Below are 19117 nucleotides of genomic sequence, written 5' to 3'. Positions count from 1 at the left end.
GCGAAATGCCAGCATAGGACTGAAAAAAAGGATGCCGCACTACTTGGATAATTGGCCACCAAAGATGGGCTTGGCCAGCCCAGTGAGTAGCCTGGAAAAAAAGAGAGAGCTGTCACCCACCTCCCCCCACCATTTGAAAATGCAATAAAAAATTCCATAACTTGTGCTTCTGTACCACAAGCACAAGCAGTGTGTGCAATTCATCATTGTGTGTGTCGTCCCTCGGATGGATGTTAAATCGGCCTCACATCTGTCAGCATTCGTTTGTGGACGTTATAGATCCCACTGTGTCCTTTGCGAAGAGTAGCCCAGGTATCGCTGCCATCATAGCCAAGTTCCAAATTCCTGCCCCAACTACTTAGTCGAATGTATCAGACTACTATCCAGTTCATAAAATATTTGGGTCAAAGACTTCCCCTGGCCTAGGAATGATTGTGGCTAATAAAGAAAGAAGAAGAAGAATTGTGGCCAAGAGTTGCTCTGCTGCCCTGCTCCGTCAGTTCATGGCCTACGTCACATATTCGATGAGCCTCGATGTTGTAGAGAAAGAGGGAGATAAATTTACATAAAAAGGTTTCCAGCCCTGACGTATGACAAGTGCAAAATATTCGTTAGACTCCATACGCTTTCAGGAGCTGATTGTGGTGAGAAATTACCAGAGTTTCAAAGAAGAAATGGATAACCTATTCCCTCACCTTGGAAGCTGAGTTGGAGTGGCGACACATCCAGGATTGTGCCCACTAGCATCGGAAACTGCTTCGGCAGCCTTGTGCATCCATATGTGCAAAAGGATTGGTCTTCTTCTTCTTCACCATGGAAACAGGTAACAATGGTATTGGTGGTGCATTTGCATTTGAAAGACTGAAGTGATTGGGGCAAGACAACGGACAAAGCGAGACTATTCCACAATCGAGAGAATAATGAGACGAATGGGAAACCCACCTGGACTTTGGGAGCGTGAGCAGGTGAGTTGTTCAAAATCAAAAATTTAGAGGTAGAGGAGATGTGCCATCATCACGCGCTTCCTTTGAGCACGTCAAAAGTTATTGTGGTGGCAATCCGTAAAAGGATTGTGATGTTTTGTTGTGTTGTCATTCCTATCGTGTCATTCCTTCCTACCTTGTTTGGTTGTTTTTTGGGAATCCTGTCCTTACTTGTTTTGTTGTTTTAAAAAAATGTTTCTTTCTGACTTGTTTGACTCTATTTTTTCCGATCTGGATGCCAATAACATGAGCATCCACTAAATTATTTTTAGGGGCGTTTACGAGACCCCCGCCCCATCAATAATATATCTCACACAAGTCCCTTCCCTAGTTCCCTTAATATCCCGTCCAATATTCCCATCCCTTCTATTTCCAATCAGACATTCTGCTGCCCTGTTGTCTTTCACTTTTGGAATCACGATCTATTTATTTTGTATGCCAACTTGGCAGAATTCTTCTTTATCTTCTCTCTTCATCTGCCCCTTCTCCCCTATTATATCCTCACACTCCTATATCCTCCTAATCTTCCTTTCTCTCCCAAACTCTGCTCACCTCCTTTCCTTCTCGTACCATCATATATTCTCTTCTTTTCTTCTATTTACTCCCTACCTATACATACACAATAGAGATAACTCCATTCTTATCTGTTGTGTCACTTACTTAGCCAATGATTATGACCACAGAAGTGATTCAATCTGCCATTTCCCTCTCTCCACGCTGCTTTCTCCGCATCTTTACAAACATTCTCTTAGATTCAGAATCAAATGAGCATTTACATCGTCAATGTAATAACAGGGACACAACACTATCCTCTTCCCTTCGTTCCTTTTCTCAATGTTGGCATTTCCAATTTCCTCCTACCACTCCCCACCCTGTGTACGTGTAATAAATATGTGCCTTACAAAGGGATCACATCCATTTATATAAGGAGGAGGTACTGCACGATTTTCTTGACCAATACGGTACATACGAAATACATATACGGTATACACTACCGGTCAAAAGCTTTAGAACACCTCAATTTTTCCAGTTTTTATTGAAATTTATGCAGTTTAATGTCTCAGTGTACTCTGAAATTAAGCAGAGAACAAATAAACAATTGGAGATAAAAAAAGAAATCATAGAATCATTTTGTTTAGCAAAATTTTATTTAAATTTTTGACTCAGCAAAGTAGCCACCTTTTGCAGATATAACCGCCGAACACACTCGTGGCATTCTTTCTACAATGGAATCAAATATTGTTCGGGAAGTTCTTCCCATCACTGTTGCAGAAGTTCCCACAAATGTGTTGCACTTGTAGGTTGCTTTGCTTTCACCCTTCTGTCCAGTTCATCCCAAACCAGCTCGAAGGGGTTTCATTCTGGAGACTGTGCTGGCCATTCCATGATTTGAAGCCTACCGTCTTGTTCTTTTCCTCGAAGGTAGTTTTGACATAGCCTGGAGGTGTGTTTAGGGTCATTATCTTGATGTCGGATGAACCCCTGACTGACTAGGCATGTACCAGAGGGTGTTGCATGGCGCTGCAAAATGCTGTGGTAGCCCTTTTGGTTCAGGTTGTCAGTCACTCTGTGCAAGTCGCCGACTCTGGATCCAGCAAAAGAGCCCCAGACCATCACGCTTCCTCCTCCATGTTTGACAGTTGGTGTCACACACTGAGGAACCATCCTTTCGCCGACTCGACGGCGTACAAAAACCCTGTGTGATGAACCAAAGATTTCAAATTTGGATTCATCAGTCCATAAGACCTTCTTCCAGTCTTCAGTAGTCCACTGGCGGTGCTTCATGGCCCAGGCAAGCCTCTTTTTCTTATTTTGCCATCTTAGCAATGGCTTTCTTACTGCCACTCGACCTGTCAAAACTGCAGCTCGAAGTCTTCTCTTCACAGTTGAAACTGAGACTTGCTTACTTCGACCAGTGTTAAGCTGTGCTTGAAGCTGTTGTCCTGTGAGCCGCCTATCACGCAAGCTGTTGACTCTTAGAAACTTGTCTTCTGATTCTGTTGTGGCTTTGGGTCTGCCAGACCTCTTCCTGTCAGAGTTTCCTCCAGTTTCCAATATACTACTTCCAGCAGTGCAATATTGTCCAAATAATGCTTCAGAGGGTGTAATAATAGTCTGTTCCAATACTGCTTTTATACAGACAGGGGATTTGTAATCAAGTAATCAGCAGAGGTTGGGACACCTGTAGGAATTGTTTGCATCAACTTTCAAGGCTTAATTTACTTACATTGCTGCAGAACAGCTGTAAGTTGTTAACCCATTACTTGTTCCCTGAAGAAGGCCTTTTTTTTACAATATAACTGTGCAATTTACATTGTTTTCCCGTTTTTGTGGACCTAAACTTTTTTTTAAACCTCGAGCAGTTTACTGCTTACCTTTGTACCATTTCAGGTTATTTACTGGACTTGAAATGCTTAAATTTCAATAAAAACTGGAAAAATTGAGGTGTTCTAAAACTTTTGAGCGGTAGTGTATCGAAAGGTGAATTTAGAATGCTCTTTTCAATAATTGTCATGACCACCTGTGAACCTCAATAAAAGCATCAGCAGACCGTTCTGGGCCCTTTTCTTTTGTAAATCCCGCACCTTATAGTACCTTACAATCCATGACAGGCACTTTATGGCAGACAGTGAGTTTTACGGGAGAGTTTCTCAATCTGTACATGCATAAATGACATTCAACAGGTTGTGTTATATTGGGTTGTATTTTTTTTTAGTACCAATTTTTAAAAATTGCTATGTGCGGGTACAATAGCCGAGAGAAAATGTCATGTCTTTCCATTGGAATCATTGTAATTGCATCAGCCATTATTGTGCTAAGCTGGATGACATTTATCAACAATTTGATGGATATACTGTATTCTGGCATCTTTTTCATTCTTGTAATTTATGAAAACGTTTGAGAATAAAATTTATGGCTTTTACAGGCTTATGACTTCAATTCACTCTATAGTATATTTTAAGCATCTAATTTTTCGAATTTTTTTTAGCGAATAATGATGATGCATGAAGAGGCATTGTCTGAAAATTCAAATGCACATAAGATGCAACAGAACTACAGGCTTGTCCATCGAGCATGGCAATTACTTCCAAGAGGGAACTGAAATGTGTTAAGCAGCAGATGACCAACATGATGCACTAATTGAGAAAATGGTTAGAGGCGATGGTTGTGTGGTAGCAAAGGAATGGGTGGTTAAAGACACCACATATTTTATTTGGAAATCCAGGAACATGTGGAGGAATTGTTCGCATTGTAATTGTAATTGCATCAGCCATTATGGTGCTAAGCTGGATGAAATTTATCAACAATTTGATGGATATACCGTATTCTGGCATCTTTTTCATTCTTGCAAGTTATGAAAACGTTTGAGAATAAAATTTATGGCTTTTACAGGCTTATGACTTCAATTCACTCTATAGTAGATTTTAAGCGTCTAATTTTTACCATCATCTCTACATTTTTCCCTGTGCTATCCCTACATATGGAATACTACCATACTCCATGGTACATATCTGCCTGTTCGAAGCCATGGAGTAGGCCAGAGAGAATAGGATTTTTGTTTTAAATACTGATGGTGCTCAAACTATCAAACGAGACACATTTTTAGTCTCCCAAAATTTGTTTACCTCTGTTGAATATATTGCACAGTTAGCTGCATCCTGGAGTATGAAGTTGCCTCATATTAAATCATCAGAAAGACATTTTGCTGTTCCTTCAGCATCCATCAAGATGGTTCAGGCTACGTGTGCCTGCTGATTCAGCCAGCACTGAAAGAGGATGGTGGTTGGTACACTGTGTCAGCCAAGAATGAAGTGGGAATAAGCTCTTGTACTGCACGTCTTGACATTTACGGTATGCTTTCCCCACTTTTTCCCACTCGGGGTGGAAGAATCCTACCTCAACACAAAGTCAATATGTCATTGGCTTTGACTTATTACCAGTTTGTTACCTCCGCTACCAAAGGTGGATGGAGGTTGTGTTTTCACTCCTGTCTGTTTGTTTGTGAACAAAATATCTCAAAAAGTTGTGGATGGATTCGGACGAAATTTGGCAGAGATGTAGCGTATGTGACACAGACAAAATTATTAGATTTTGGTAAAGATCCGGCTCCGGCTACTAGAATGTTTTAAGTGATTCTTCACCATTGGGAGATCGGGCTAAAAACGATACATAGCGGGATACCTCAAAAAGTTATGGACGGATTTGGACGAAACTTGGTGGACAGTTTGGGTGTCTGACAAGGACGATTCGATTCGATTCTGGTGAAGATCCAGATCTGGCTAGTAGAATGTTTGATTAAATGTGATTCTGTATTGTGATTTTCTGGTCTACCCTGGGATACTAAACGTAAGCTGTTCACCTGGCGGAGGTATGCTCTCTACTGAGCGCCATTCTAGTTTCATGTTGTTACAAATGCTCTCAAATTGATGTCATTGCTTTCAATGTATGCTATATTTGTAATCTCAAAACAATACAATGATGGAGTTGGATTAACATGAAGTTTACTGCTTCATCTGAAAGCACTCCTTTAATCAATACTAGCAGGAGTACCCGGCGTTGCCGGCGATGTTCTAATCCTGTTGGCATTTTGAAGAAATCAATTTTTTTTCTTTTTTTTTTTGTGGATGCCGACAACACTTCCCTACACCCACTAAGTACATGTTCAATTTAATATTCTAATATTACAAACACACACACACACACTAATCGGAGATGAACTTATAAAATGGGTCATGATGTCCAGATGTTTATCCGTCCGTTAACTTTTTGCTATTTTTGCTACTCCTGTTTCACCCGGCTGATTGTTTTGAAACTTGACATATGAATAGAAGACAGTTGCCCGCAGAATCGCTCATGCTTTGATTTTTCGATTTTGGATCATGGAGGCTCCCGGGAGAGGGGGTGGGGGTTGGGGGGTGGAGGGGGGTCACCCCCTGAAACTACGGATCCCTACTTGTTCCTTATTTACCAAATGATTGCTCTGAAACCCGACGCAGCCCTTATACTTGATGGTCCACAGGATTACAATGTCTTAGATTTTTCTAGGGGAGTGAGGGGGTTTGGGGGGGGAACCCCCAAATTAGCAGATGTCCACACTAGAACCTAAAGAGATGACCACCAGCCTACTTGGGGGACTATTTTTATTATTTTGAAATATCAAAGCTATTGAAGGGCAAGTGGCAAGATTTCGATTTTATTTTCTGTTTATGGTAATCAAATCTATGTAGACGGCACGTTCAAAATATTCTCAGAAGATACAAAAGTCTATGAATGACCAACATTATTCATATTGTATCTTTCAAGATACAAGTGTAGATAATAAGTAAGAAAAGATATGTGCTGGTAGCAAAAAGAATATGGGCTCAAACCCAGCTGCTTCCACCAGGCGGAACAGTTTACATTTTGTATCCACAAATAGGCCAGATCTGGATCCGGACCTGAACCAAAATATAATCGACTTGTTCTTGTCACCTCACCAACCTATCCACCTTGTTTTGTCATTAACTCATCCACAACTTTTTGAAATATGCTATTTATCGTTTCTCAGTGGTGAAGAATCACTTTAAAAATTATCCAGATCTTCCAGATCTAAATCCAGATCTTCACCAACATTGAACCAATTCTTGACTCAATTCTATCTACCTTTTATTTTACACCGCTCCTTTCCTATGCCATCTCCAGGCATTGCAAATCGTCATTGCCGGGCACCAAAGGGGGCTCGGCAGTGACGCACGCTGAAAGAGAGTACTCAGTTTTCACTCTGGTTGTTTGTTGTACACCGCTCCTTTCCTATGCCATCTCCAGGCATTGCAAATCGTCATTGCCGGGCACCAAAGGGGGCTCGGCAGTGACGCACGCTGAAAGAGAGTACTCAGTTTTCACTCTGGTTTCTTGTTTTCTTTCTTGGTTGTCCGGACGATATCTCAGCCATCCTTTGAGCTAGGAAGCTGAAATTTCGGCACAGTAGTGAGCAAGTCCTTTGTCAAATACGGTATTTTTTGTTTTTTGAATAATCAATTAATTGAGGAGTTATTTAATTATTAGCGTTTAATTAAGTACTTATTTAATTAATTAAATTTCATTTATCTTCTGACCATTATTAACTCAGGCACCTTTTGAGTTAGGAAGCTGATATTTGGACATGCCAATGACCAGGTGATTTGGCTGCAAAGGATATTTTTGATTTATTAATTAATCAATTAATCGATTAATTATTTAATTATTCGATTAATGACAAAAAAAATTTTTTTTTTTAAGTTACAGATTCTGATGAAATAGTGGTAGTTTATGTGTTCTCTGACCAAATTGATTAATAATTTAATTTTTTTATGATTATTATTTATTTATTTTCATTATTAATCATTTATTTATTTTCTTTCTCATTTGGCCAATATCTCAGGCACCTTTTGAGCTGGGAAGCTAATATTTGGACATGAGTGACCAAGTGATGTGGCTATCAAGGATATTTTTGATTTATTGATTAATCATTTCATCTATTAAGTATTTATTGATTAATCGATTAATTATTTGTTTGTTTGTTTGTTTTCTTTCTTGGTTGTCCGGACGATATCTCAGCCATCCTTTGAGCTAGGAAGCTGAAATTTCGGCACAATAGTGAGCAAGTCCTTTGTCAAATACGGTATTTTTTGTTTTTTGAATAATCAATTAATTGAGGAGTTATTTAATTATTAGCGTTTAATTAAGTACTTATTTAATTAATTAAATTTCATTTCTCTTCTGACCATTATTAACTCAGGCACCTTTTGAGTTAGGAAGCTGATATTTGGACATGCCAATGACCAGGTGATTTGGCTGCAAAGGATATTTTTGATTTATTAATTAATCAATTAATCGATTAATTATTTAATTATTCGATTAATGACAAAAAAATTTTTTTTTTTTAAGTTACAGATTCTGATGAAATAGTGGTAGTTTATGTGTTCTCTGACCAAATTGATTAATAATTTAATTTTTTTATGATTATTATTTATTTATTTTCATTATTAATCATTTATTTATTTTCTTTCTCATTTGGCCAATATCTCAGGCACCTTTTGAGCTGGGAAGCTAATATTTGGACATGAGTGACCAAGTGATGTGGCTATCAAGGATATTTTTGATTTATTGATTAATCATTTCATCTATTAAGTATTTATTGATTAATCGATTAATACTTTCCCCCCCCCCCCTCCCCCAAGCCCTCTCCCTCCCACACATCTCCCTGCTCTCAAATGTTGTGTTTGTGTGCTGCCCCTTCTCTCCCCATTTTGTCTTCCGCTCCCTCTTTTTATATATTTTGTTTGTCTGGTTGATTTGTTTGTGAAGTAAATGTCAGCTCTTTCACGAGCCTCGATTCAGTATACAAAAAAAAAAAAAAAAAAAAAAAAAAAAAAAAAAAAAAAAAAATTATTTATTGAGTAATCAATTAATTATTTAATTTTTTATAAATGACTTATTTAATTAAATTTCTAAAAGATACATCTTCGGATGAAGCACTACTGGTTTAGTTATGCGATTAGCCAATTGATTATGAAAATATTTTGTGATAATCTTTTATTGATTTTAATTATACAATTAATCAATCAATTAGTGTACACCTCTCCCTCCCAATGCAGCCTCAATGAGCTGCACTGCGGTATTGCCGGGCGCCGGAGGCGCCCCGGCAATGCCGCGCTGCAGCATATTTAATTATTTGGCATGGGGCGGTGTACTTTGAATGTATGTGTACTTGTTTGTTTTCTTTCTTGGTTGTCCGGGCGATATCTCAGCCATCCTTTGAGCTAGGAAGCTGAAATTTCGGCACAGTAGTGAGCAAGTCCTTTGTCAAATACGGTATTTTTTGTTTTTTGAATAATCAATTAATTGAGGAGTTATTTAATTATTAGCGTTTAATTAAGTACTTATTTAATTAATTAAATTTCATTTCTCTTCTGACCATTATTAACTCAGGCACCTTTTGAGTTAGGAAGCTGATATTTGGACATGCCAATGACCAGGTGATTTGGCTGCAAAGGATATTTTTGATTTATTAATTAATCAATTAATCGATTAATTATTTAATTATTCGATTAATGACAAAAAAATTTTTTTTTTTAAAGTTACAGATTCTGATGAAATAGTGGTAGTTTATGTGTTCTCTGACCAAATTGATTAATAATTTAATTTTTTTATGATTATTATTTATTTATTTGTTTTCTTTCTTGGTTGTCCGGACGATATCTCAGCCATCCTTTGAGCTAGGAAGCTGAAATTTCGGCACAGTCGTGAGCAAGTCCTTTGTCAAATACGGTATTTTTTGTTTTTTGAATAATCAATTAATTGAGGAGTTATTTAATTATTAGCGTTTAATTAAGTACTTATTTAATTAATTAAATTTCATTTCTCTTCTGACCATTATTAACTCAGGCACCTTTTGAGTTAGGAAGCTGATATTTGGACATGCCAATGACCAGGTGATTTGGCTGCAAAGGATATTTTTGATTTATTAATTAATCAATTAATCGATTAATTATTTAATTATTCGATTAATGACCCAAAAAAAAATTTTTTTTAAGTTACAGATTCTGATGAAATAGTGGTAGTTTATGTGTTCTCTGACCAAATTGATTACCAATTTAATTTTTTTATGATTATTATTTATTTATTTTCATTATTAATCATTTATTTATTTTCTTTCTCATTTGGCCAATATCTCAGGCACCTTTTGAGCTGGGAAGCTAATATTTGGACATAAGTGACCAAGTGATGTGGCTATCAAGGATATTTTTGATTTATTGATTAATCATTTCATCTATTAATTATTTATTGATTAATCGATTAATTATTTATTGAGTAATCAATTAATTATTTAATTTTTTATAAATGACTTATTTAATTAAATTTCTAAAAGATACATCTTCGGATGAAGCACTAGTGGTTTAGTTATGCGATTAGCCAATTGATTATGAAAATATTTTGTGATAATCTTTTATTGATTTTAATTATACAATTAATCAATCAATTAGTGTACACCTCTCCCTCCCAATGCAGCCTTAATGAGCTGCACTGCGGTATTGCCGGGCGCCGGAGGCGCCCCGGCAATGCCGCGCTGCAGCATATTTAATTATTTGGCATGGGGCGGTGTACTTTGAATGTATGTGTACTTGTTACCTTCGCAAAAGCGGAAGGTTATGTTTTGATCGCTGTGTATTTATTTGTATGTCTGTGTGTGTGTATGTTAATCGCATAACTCAAAAAGTATTCAACCGAATTGCATGAAATTTGGTGGGATGATTGGTTATTATACGGGACACATTTGATTAGATTTTGGGAAACAGATTTGCTCAAATTCTGACTATTTTTAACTCGATCGTATTTCACTCAAAGTTATGAGCGACTGAAGAAGAAGATGTCCATCCAGGACGTCATCACTATAACGCGATCTCCCGCGATCATTTCAACCTCAAAAAAAATTATAATTGCAGATTTGACAATAGATGAGGCATATTAACAAACGAATGAAACAGATTTGCTCAAATTCTGACTATTTTTAACTCGATCGTATTTCACTCAAAGTTATGAGCGACTGAAGAAGAAGATGTCCATCCAGGACGTCATCACTATAACGCAATCTCCCGCGATCATTTCAACCTCAAAAAAAATTATAATTGCAGATTTGTCAAGAGATGAGGCATATTAACAAACGAATGAAACAGATTTGCTCAAATTCTGACTATTTTTAACTCGATCGTATTTCACTCAAAGTTATGAGCGACTGAAGAAGAGGATGTCCATCCAAGACGTCATCACTATAACGCGATCTCCCGCAATCATTTCAACCTCAAATGAAATTCAAATTGCAGATTTGTCAATCGGGGAGGCATATTAACAGACGAATGAAACAGATTTGCTCAAATTCTGATTTTTAAAAATCGATCGCATTTCACATAAAGTTTGAGGTACTAAAGAAGAAGAAGATTCGTTTAGCTTCTCAGATAAAATAAATAATTCTGTCTGCAATTTCAGGTTAATTACCTTCGCAAAAGCGGAAGGTTATGTTTTGATCGCTGTGTATTTATTACCTTCGCAAAAGCGGAAGGTTATGTTTTGATCGCTGTGTATTTATTTGTATGTCTGTGTTTGTGTATGTTAATCGCATAACTCAAAAAGTATTCAACCGAATTGCATGAAATTTGGTGGGATGATTGGTTATTATACGGGACACATTTGATTAGATTTTGGGAAACAGATTTGCTCAAATTCTGACTATTTTTAACTCGATCGTATTTCAATCAAAGTTATGAGCGACTGAAGAAGAAGATGTCCATCCAGGACGTCATCACTATAACGCGATCTCCCGCGATCATTTCAACCTCAAAAAAAATTATAATTGCAGATTTGTCAAGAGATGAGGCATATTAACAAACGAATGAAACAGATTTGCTCAAATTCTGACTATTTTTAACTCGATCGTATTTCACTCAAAGTTATGAGCGACTGAAGAAGAGGATGTCCATCCAAGACGTCATCACTATAACGCGATCTCCCGCAATCATTTCAACCTCAAATGAAATTCAAATTGCAGATTTGTCAATCGGGGAGGCATATTAACAGACGAATGAAACAGATTTGCTCAAATTCTGATTTTTAAAAATCGATCGCATTTCACATAAAGTTTCACATCGCATACACTCCCATGCCAAGTACAGAACAGTAGCTGCGGCGAAGGTATGCGCTCTACCGAGTGCCCGGATTCTAGTTTTCTTTTTTTTAGCTCTTGTCACTCGATGGTGAAGAATCACTTGAAACATTCTAGTGTCCGGATCTTCACCAAAATCAAATCATTTTGTCCTTGTCCCACATGCAACCTCTCCATCAAATTTCTTCCGAATCCGTCCACAACCTTTTGAGATATCCTGTTTACAAACAGACAAACAGAGGTGAAAATAACCTCCAATCCACATTGCAGTTGCGGAAGTAATCATGGACTGTTTTCTACCCACTCTCCTCAGGTCTTGCTTCCTCTGCTATTTAATTCCCATGTTCTCATCCACCCCCACCCTCCATTGAACTCTTTTTTGCACTAATTTTGCAGAATAATCCTCCTTATGAAACTCCTAAAATTGAGGCCCTCCACTCACCTCCACTCCTTTGTTTTTCATCTCCCTTCCTCCATCTGCTCAAACCACTCTTCCCTCCAGTGCTTCCAAGTTGGCATTGCACCATCGTCTCAGGTTATCCTCCATCCCTATCTGTGATCACTTCTATCCTCATTAAGCACACCACCAACACCCCCAACTGACCTTTTTACCTCTTCCCATAAGATTTCAAGTTGCTATGCTGTATTTCTCTTCTCACTCCTGTTCATTCATCGCCTTGTTGTCCCAATGCCCCACTCTCGGTCCATTGCCTTCTACCCTCCATCACATTGCTCTTGCTTGGGCCGACACTTCAGCTTATATCATCTGACTAGGGTGATACTGGAGATGTATTTCCTGCCTTAACATGTTATCTCACTTCTCCATTTCCCATGATATACTGGCAAGTGTTTTACACCGTGGAAGTGTCGACCTGTCATTTATTTCCCATCGCTGGTGTAAGTCATGGACACATATTGGGTTTGTGTCTTACTGAAAATGTGACGGTATGTTGATCTGTCATATGCCTTCTTTTTCTTATTTTGTATCCAATGGCCTTTGTACCATCTACTCTTTAAATAAATTTTAATCTAATATTTTCACCAATGAGCAGTATAATTTCCAATACGGATACAATATTAATGGATGACATTAATTGCACAAGTATAGAACCGCCTTTAGAGGCCATTTTTCCCTGCAGAGCAGGGGTTGGCCTTTTTGGACACCGTGGTCCCCTTTTTGAAGCAATGTTTTATGGCCGGTTGCCCTTCCTGCCGCCAACCCTGTTAGTCGCCTCTTGCGACACACAGAGAATTCCCAGTGAACTGGTACTCAATTTGCTGACCTCGGAAGGATGACAGGCTGAGTCAACCCCCTCGCGTTAATTCAGCGATCGACCGGGATTTGAACCCGGGATCCTAGGATCCCAAGCCGGCACCCTAACCGCTAAGCCAACACCAGGCTAATTTCACAAGTATATTGTACTATAAAATTATGATAACAAACAAATCACATAATGAGTTGGGTAACACCAGTCTTTCCCAAACGTTTGATGTGTACGACTGTAAAGCATTTTATTGTTTGGGTACCAGGGTAGCTGTTTTTCAGATACCACAGGGAGTGACGTCCCTGCCCTGTGTGATTCCCGGGCTCAGCTGGCCCTGGCTGGTATGGGCCCCTTGTCCACGGTAACGGATTCCCACTGCCTTATGGGGGAAACCTTTTTAGGCTAAGGCTATGAGAAGGAGTCTGGGATATCAAACCGCACCTATAGGTCAACCTTGGTAGCGCTACATCGTGGATAAATGTGTCCATGAAAGTAAGTGGTGGCACAAATTTAGGCATCACTGTGCAGCATCTGTAGACAGGTGTTTCCACTTTGGACGTCAAGGGGCAGCAGTCATCATACGGACGACCTGACCAGTCTGCCATGCCTATGTGCATCAGTCTTCACGTTGCATTTACTGCACCTGCAGCCAACGATGCTCATAGGAATAGAGAGTGGGAGAGGGATAGCACACACCTCTATCATGTTAATCATTTCTCTGTGCGAGTTTTTCCCTTCATTGGCACCTGCTCACCACCCATTTTTTTTACCGACACAACCATCACACAATGCACAATGCTCAGTGAGCATGCTAACGGAGGGAAAAACCTGCACAGAGATGTGATTTCCCATGACATACCCGGTATGTATTGCCTGCCTTAACATTCATTTTATTGTACCTGAAATGTAAAGTGTCCCTTGTTTGTGTGTTGGAATGAGGTTTGTGTGAATAGTGAGGGGTCTGTCTAGTTTGAATCAATGTATCCTTAGAGAAATATTTCTCAAAAGATTTTTTTTTGAGGTGAATAAAAAAAAAAGACCAAACAAACGAACATAAATAAATAAATAATTAGGTGAATTGTATGCTATTATTTCTGCAGGCTTGTTTGAAAGGGAAATCCATCTGAAATTCACCTTTTTACGAGACTCAACACAGCTCCACATCTTTTCGACTTAGTTTTATCGGCTAAATCTGTAGAATCTGAATGGAAAACAACACCCTGGCACCGTGTCGCTGATGCTACATCACCGTCTCGAGAAAATAGTGTTGTTCGAAAATACAAAGCAAATCGTCATATGATAAAATCGCATCAGCAAGCTACGACATTTAATGCTCAGTTTGACTTTGGCTTTACATTTTCGAGACGAGCAAACATTGGAACATTTCATTTCCTTTTTTTTGTTTTACTCGACCATCTGAATGCCAGCGAAGGAATTCTCAATCTTTCACAAAACATGTACTGATTTTGTTATTTTATTTTATATTGTAATCCATTTTTAGATTATATTTCTATGTACTGTGTATAAGTATTTGCCCAAAAGTGTGATTGTGTATCATTTGCATGTACAGGGCCTTCAAAAAGTATTCACACCAATGACTTGTTTCACATTTTGTTGTTACAGTCTGAATTTAAGATTAATTAAATTGAGATTTTTTTTTTGGCACTGATCTATACATAATACCCCATAATGACAAAGTAGAATTTTTTTTAGACATTTTAAACCAAATAATTAAAAATGAATATACAGAAATATCTTTCAATGGGAAATATAAAAAATGGGATTATGGGCAGTGGATTACTGAATGACCCCCGATATTTTGTTTAGAGATCACTTTTGGTGACAAATAAATATTTAATCCTGAAAAAAGGTTTGATTAATCAACCGAATGTTAAAATCAATGTTCACCCGTCAATGGGTCGCAGCACTGACCAATTGGGTGTGCCCGTTTTTCCCTTTACTCTTCGATTGGTTATGGCACTGACCAATTGGGTGTGCCCGTTTTTCCCTTCACCCATCAATTGGTTGTGGCACTGACCAATTGGGTGTGCCCGTTTTTCCCTTTACTCTTCGATTGGTTGTGGCACTGACCAATTGGGTGTGCCCGTTTTTCCCTTTACTCTTCGATTGGTTATGGCACTGACCAATTGGGTGTGCCCGTTTTTCCCTTCACCCATCAATTGGTTGTGGCACTGACCAATTGGGTGTGCCCGTTTTTCCCTTTACTCTTCGATTGGTTGTGGCACTGACCAATTGGGTGTGCCCGTTTTTCCCTTCACCCATCAATTGGTTGTGGCACTGACCAATTGGGTGTGCCCGTTTTTCCCTTTACTCTTCGATTGGTTGTGACAATGACCAATTGTGTGTGTCCGTTTTTCCCAGCATCATTCTTCGTGTCTTCAAAGGTGGGCCTACATAGACACTCCGGCCCAGAGACAAACCATTAAGAATTAAAATATTTAAATATGATGAAATATTTAATGAACATGGTTTTTTTTTCCATTAGTGTCATTTGTGTCAACAGATACATCATTATAATAGACGTCACAAGAGTGTGTTGCAATCTTCGATGTTGGTCGCATGGAGTACATGTTGTGATCAGTAAACTTTATTTCAAAAATGACAAAAATTCTAAAGTGCATTTTCAAGAATGTGCCAAATCACATTGCCAACCAAAGGTGGGCGGAGAAGTGTACTACCTCCCTTAGGGCGAGAGTGGCCGCAAGTCTGACAGAATGGTGCAGAGGTTGCGCACGTACCTTTTAGCTGTATACTCGAAGTTCAATTCTTGACCTTCCTATAAACTGTCAGATTGTGCTTCATTGGCTGGGCATTGCCTCACAAAGTGTGCCATCACTCAGATGGATGTTAAGCTGTGGATGCATCTTCCAGCATTAGCTGGTGGACGTTAAAGATTCCATGTTGTTTTTTTTATGAAGAGGAAGTATGTTCTTGGTAGTACCCTGGCTAAATTTGAAATTCTTGTCCTGACTAGCTTTCCAAAGTCTAAGCTCTGAGTTTGAGCTCTGGCAACCCATCGCTCAGCAGGAATCAATGGCCCATGACAAAGTCTGAAACATAGCCAGGATAAACAAGGACACATCGGTGAATATAGAAAAGATTTTGCACGTGGCCATGTTTTGTGATTTGCAGTGTTTCCACAAGCAGAGAAGTGGATTGGGCAACATTAAAATGGAGCTTTTACTATTACTTTAGACGAGCTTTATGTTTACAAAATGTAGGCTCATGCAAAACAGTATTGAAAGCGCATGTGGATACAACGACCAAGGGAATTCACAAATAGGAAAAGAGGAGAAAGAGAGGGAGAAGGGAAGAAAACACAGGGACCTGCAAATAAGAAGATTGAATGAGGTAGGGTCAATGGGGGTAGAAAGAATTAAGGGTAGAGATAGAGGATGACATGAGATCTTGATACAATACCTCCTTGATTTCCTGCAAGAAAGGGAGATTGAATCACCTCTGGGAGGCCACTCTACAAATGGAAGAAAGAAAAAGGAACAAATTAGACATGCAGTAAGCCTGCATTTAGGAGTTTCCCAGAAGGAGGTTACTGGAAGAACTTGTGTGTCCTGGTGGAGCTGGAGATGGTCGAAAGACTGAGAGCAGCAAAAAACAAGGAGGGCGCCAACATGTCTGCGATGTCAGATCTTGTACTTCTTGTAAGCTTGTGTGCTTCAATGGGAAATTGAAGAAGCAAGGTGTATTCAGTCATTAATATACCCATTCTACACCACACAGCCAAATGCTAGTTACTTGATGAAGATTGTGAACCATTAACGGCCAGTTAATGAAAAACTTGCTTTAAGGCCTCACCATCAGCCATGATCTTTCTTGGGCAAACCACATATCGAATTTGCCCTACAAATCCATTTTCCGACTGGGCCTCCTCTTTCCCATCCAAAACCATGACCTTTTCTAACCCCATCGACCGCCAAAAGCTCACCTCTTTCTGAGTTTCTAGTTTTTCCATCCACTTCAGTGGATGAGAGTTTGCGGCTGCACCCATGTTGTTCACCCCATGCTCTTCCATTACCTTAATTCTTCCCTACATCTCTTATTTGTCTAAGTCCACCTTTATTTTGTCCCAGCTCCATGCTGTTGGTGTGTATCTGCCCCTTCCCTCTATCTCTCCTTTTCTTTTCATTATATTACATCCTGGCCCATTCTGAGTTATCGCTCCTCCACACTTTATCCCAAAAAACTTTGTTTGGGAAAAAAAGAATTTGTGCAAATTGTTTTGCAAAAGATGACAAAAATACTTTCATCAATGTCATCAATTTGATTTTTCATGTCAGGAATTTTTCACGCTCTCCTCGTACATGGTCCGGCAAAGTCGCTTTATGAGATAACTGAACAGAACTGAGCATGCTAAATAGTGCAAAGGAAACATCCAATGAGATTTGTGAAGTGCCTGCACATTTAGTACAAAAGAGTACTTGGAGTGACTCTCGTCGGTGCGGAACGACTAAGGAACAGCCACGTTATAAGGACATGCCAACAATACCCCAGCAACAGAACAAAATGTAATTCTGCTAAATTAAAAAACCGTGGTAATTACATAGATTGGCATTGGAAGGCCAACATAGTAGTGGGCCTGCATGATTACATGCAAGCGGAGTAATTAAAACAGTTGTTTTAATGGAGCAGATGGATTCGATGGAATTAGATGCACAGCCTGATGTTGCCAAAAAATGGTGGTTGAGAATCCCCCATGTTAACGATAAAATACAGAAATGGTTCTGGCGCATGATCACCAGACATTAGAGAAACCCAGATGGGCAGAAGCAAATGAATATGGTGAATATTGCTGAGTGCTATCCAAATGTGAATTGACTTCCTTCGGCTCATGAAGGTGTAATGACGGTTGAAGCTCGACGGTATAGCCCGACATACATTCGGTAGAAGGTGGTGTGTAGTGAAGTTGAAGGAAGTCTAATGGACAGAGCTAAATTATCTACAACAACATTGAGATGCACGATCACTTTATAAGCTGAAGGCAAGTCAAACATTATTAGGCCAAACACTGCCAAATGCGATTTAGCCATTTGCCAAATGCTGTTTAGCCATTCACCAAATGCTGTTTAGCCATTTACCAAATGCTATTTAGCGATTTACCAAATGCTATTTAGCCATTTACCAAATGCTATTTAGCCATTTACCAAATGCTATTTAGCCATTTACCAAATGCTATTTAGCCATTTACCAAATGCTATTTAGCCATTTACCAAATGCTATTTAGCCATTTACCAAATGCTGTTTAGCCATTTACCAAATGCTGTTTAGCCATTTACCAAATGCTATTTAGCCATTTACCAAATGCTGTTTAGCCATTTACCAAATGCTATTTAGCCATTTACCAAATGCTGTTTAGCCATTTACCAAATGCTGTTTAGCCATTTACCAAACGCTATTTAGCCATTTACCAAATGCTATTTAGCCATTTACCAATTGCTGTTTAGCCATTTACCAAATGCTATTTAGCCATTTACCAAATGCTATTTCGCCATTTGCCAAATGCTATTTAGCCATTTGCCAAATGCTATTTCACCATTGGCCAAATGCTATTTAGCCATTTGCCAAATGCTATTTAGCCATTTACCAAATGCTATTTAGCCATTTACCAAATGCTATTTAGCCATTTACCAAATGCTATTTAGCCATTTACCAAATGCTATTTCGCCATTTGCCAAATGCTATTTAGCCATTTGCCAAATGCTATTTCGCCATTGGCCAAATGCTATTTAGCCATTTACCAAATGCTATTTAGCCATTTACCAAATGCTATTTAGCCATTTACCAAATGCTATTTAGCCATTTACCAAATGCTATATAGCCATTTGCCAAATGCTATTTAGCCATTTGCCAAATGCTATTTAGCCATTTACCAAATGCTATTTAGCCATTTACCAAATGCTATTTAGCCATTTGCCAAATGCTATTTAGCCATTTACCAAATGCGATTTATCCATTTACCAAATGCTATTTAGCCATGTGCCAAATGCTATTCAGCCATTTACCAAATGCGATTTAGCCATTTACCAAATGCTATTTAGCCATTTACCAAATGCTATTTAGCCATTTGCCAAATGCTATTTAGCCATTTGCCAAATGCTATTTAGCCATTTACCAAATGCTATTTAGCCATTTGCCAAATGCTATTCAGCCATTTA

At 38.6% G+C, this 19117-nt stretch overlaps 1 protein-coding gene across 1 annotated transcript in view; it reads left to right on the top strand.

Moving 5' to 3' along the window:
* Positions 1-19117, top strand: part of LOC144888941 (palladin-like) — a 55708-nt gene that overhangs the window by 30656 nt on the left and 5935 nt on the right. The window contains exon 7 of the mRNA XM_078768715.1: positions 4702-4835. Coding sequence (XP_078624841.1) covers positions 4702-4835 — 134 coding nt within the window. The remainder of the gene's footprint in view (positions 1-4701; positions 4836-19117) is intronic.

Source organism: Myxine glutinosa, unplaced genomic scaffold, assembly GCF_964187855.1.
Source record: "Myxine glutinosa unplaced genomic scaffold, kmMyxGlut1.1 SCAFFOLD_179, whole genome shotgun sequence".
Classification (NCBI taxonomy): domain Eukaryota; kingdom Metazoa; phylum Chordata; class Myxini; order Myxiniformes; family Myxinidae; genus Myxine; species Myxine glutinosa.
This window is presented reverse-complemented; position numbering and strand designations above follow the sequence as displayed.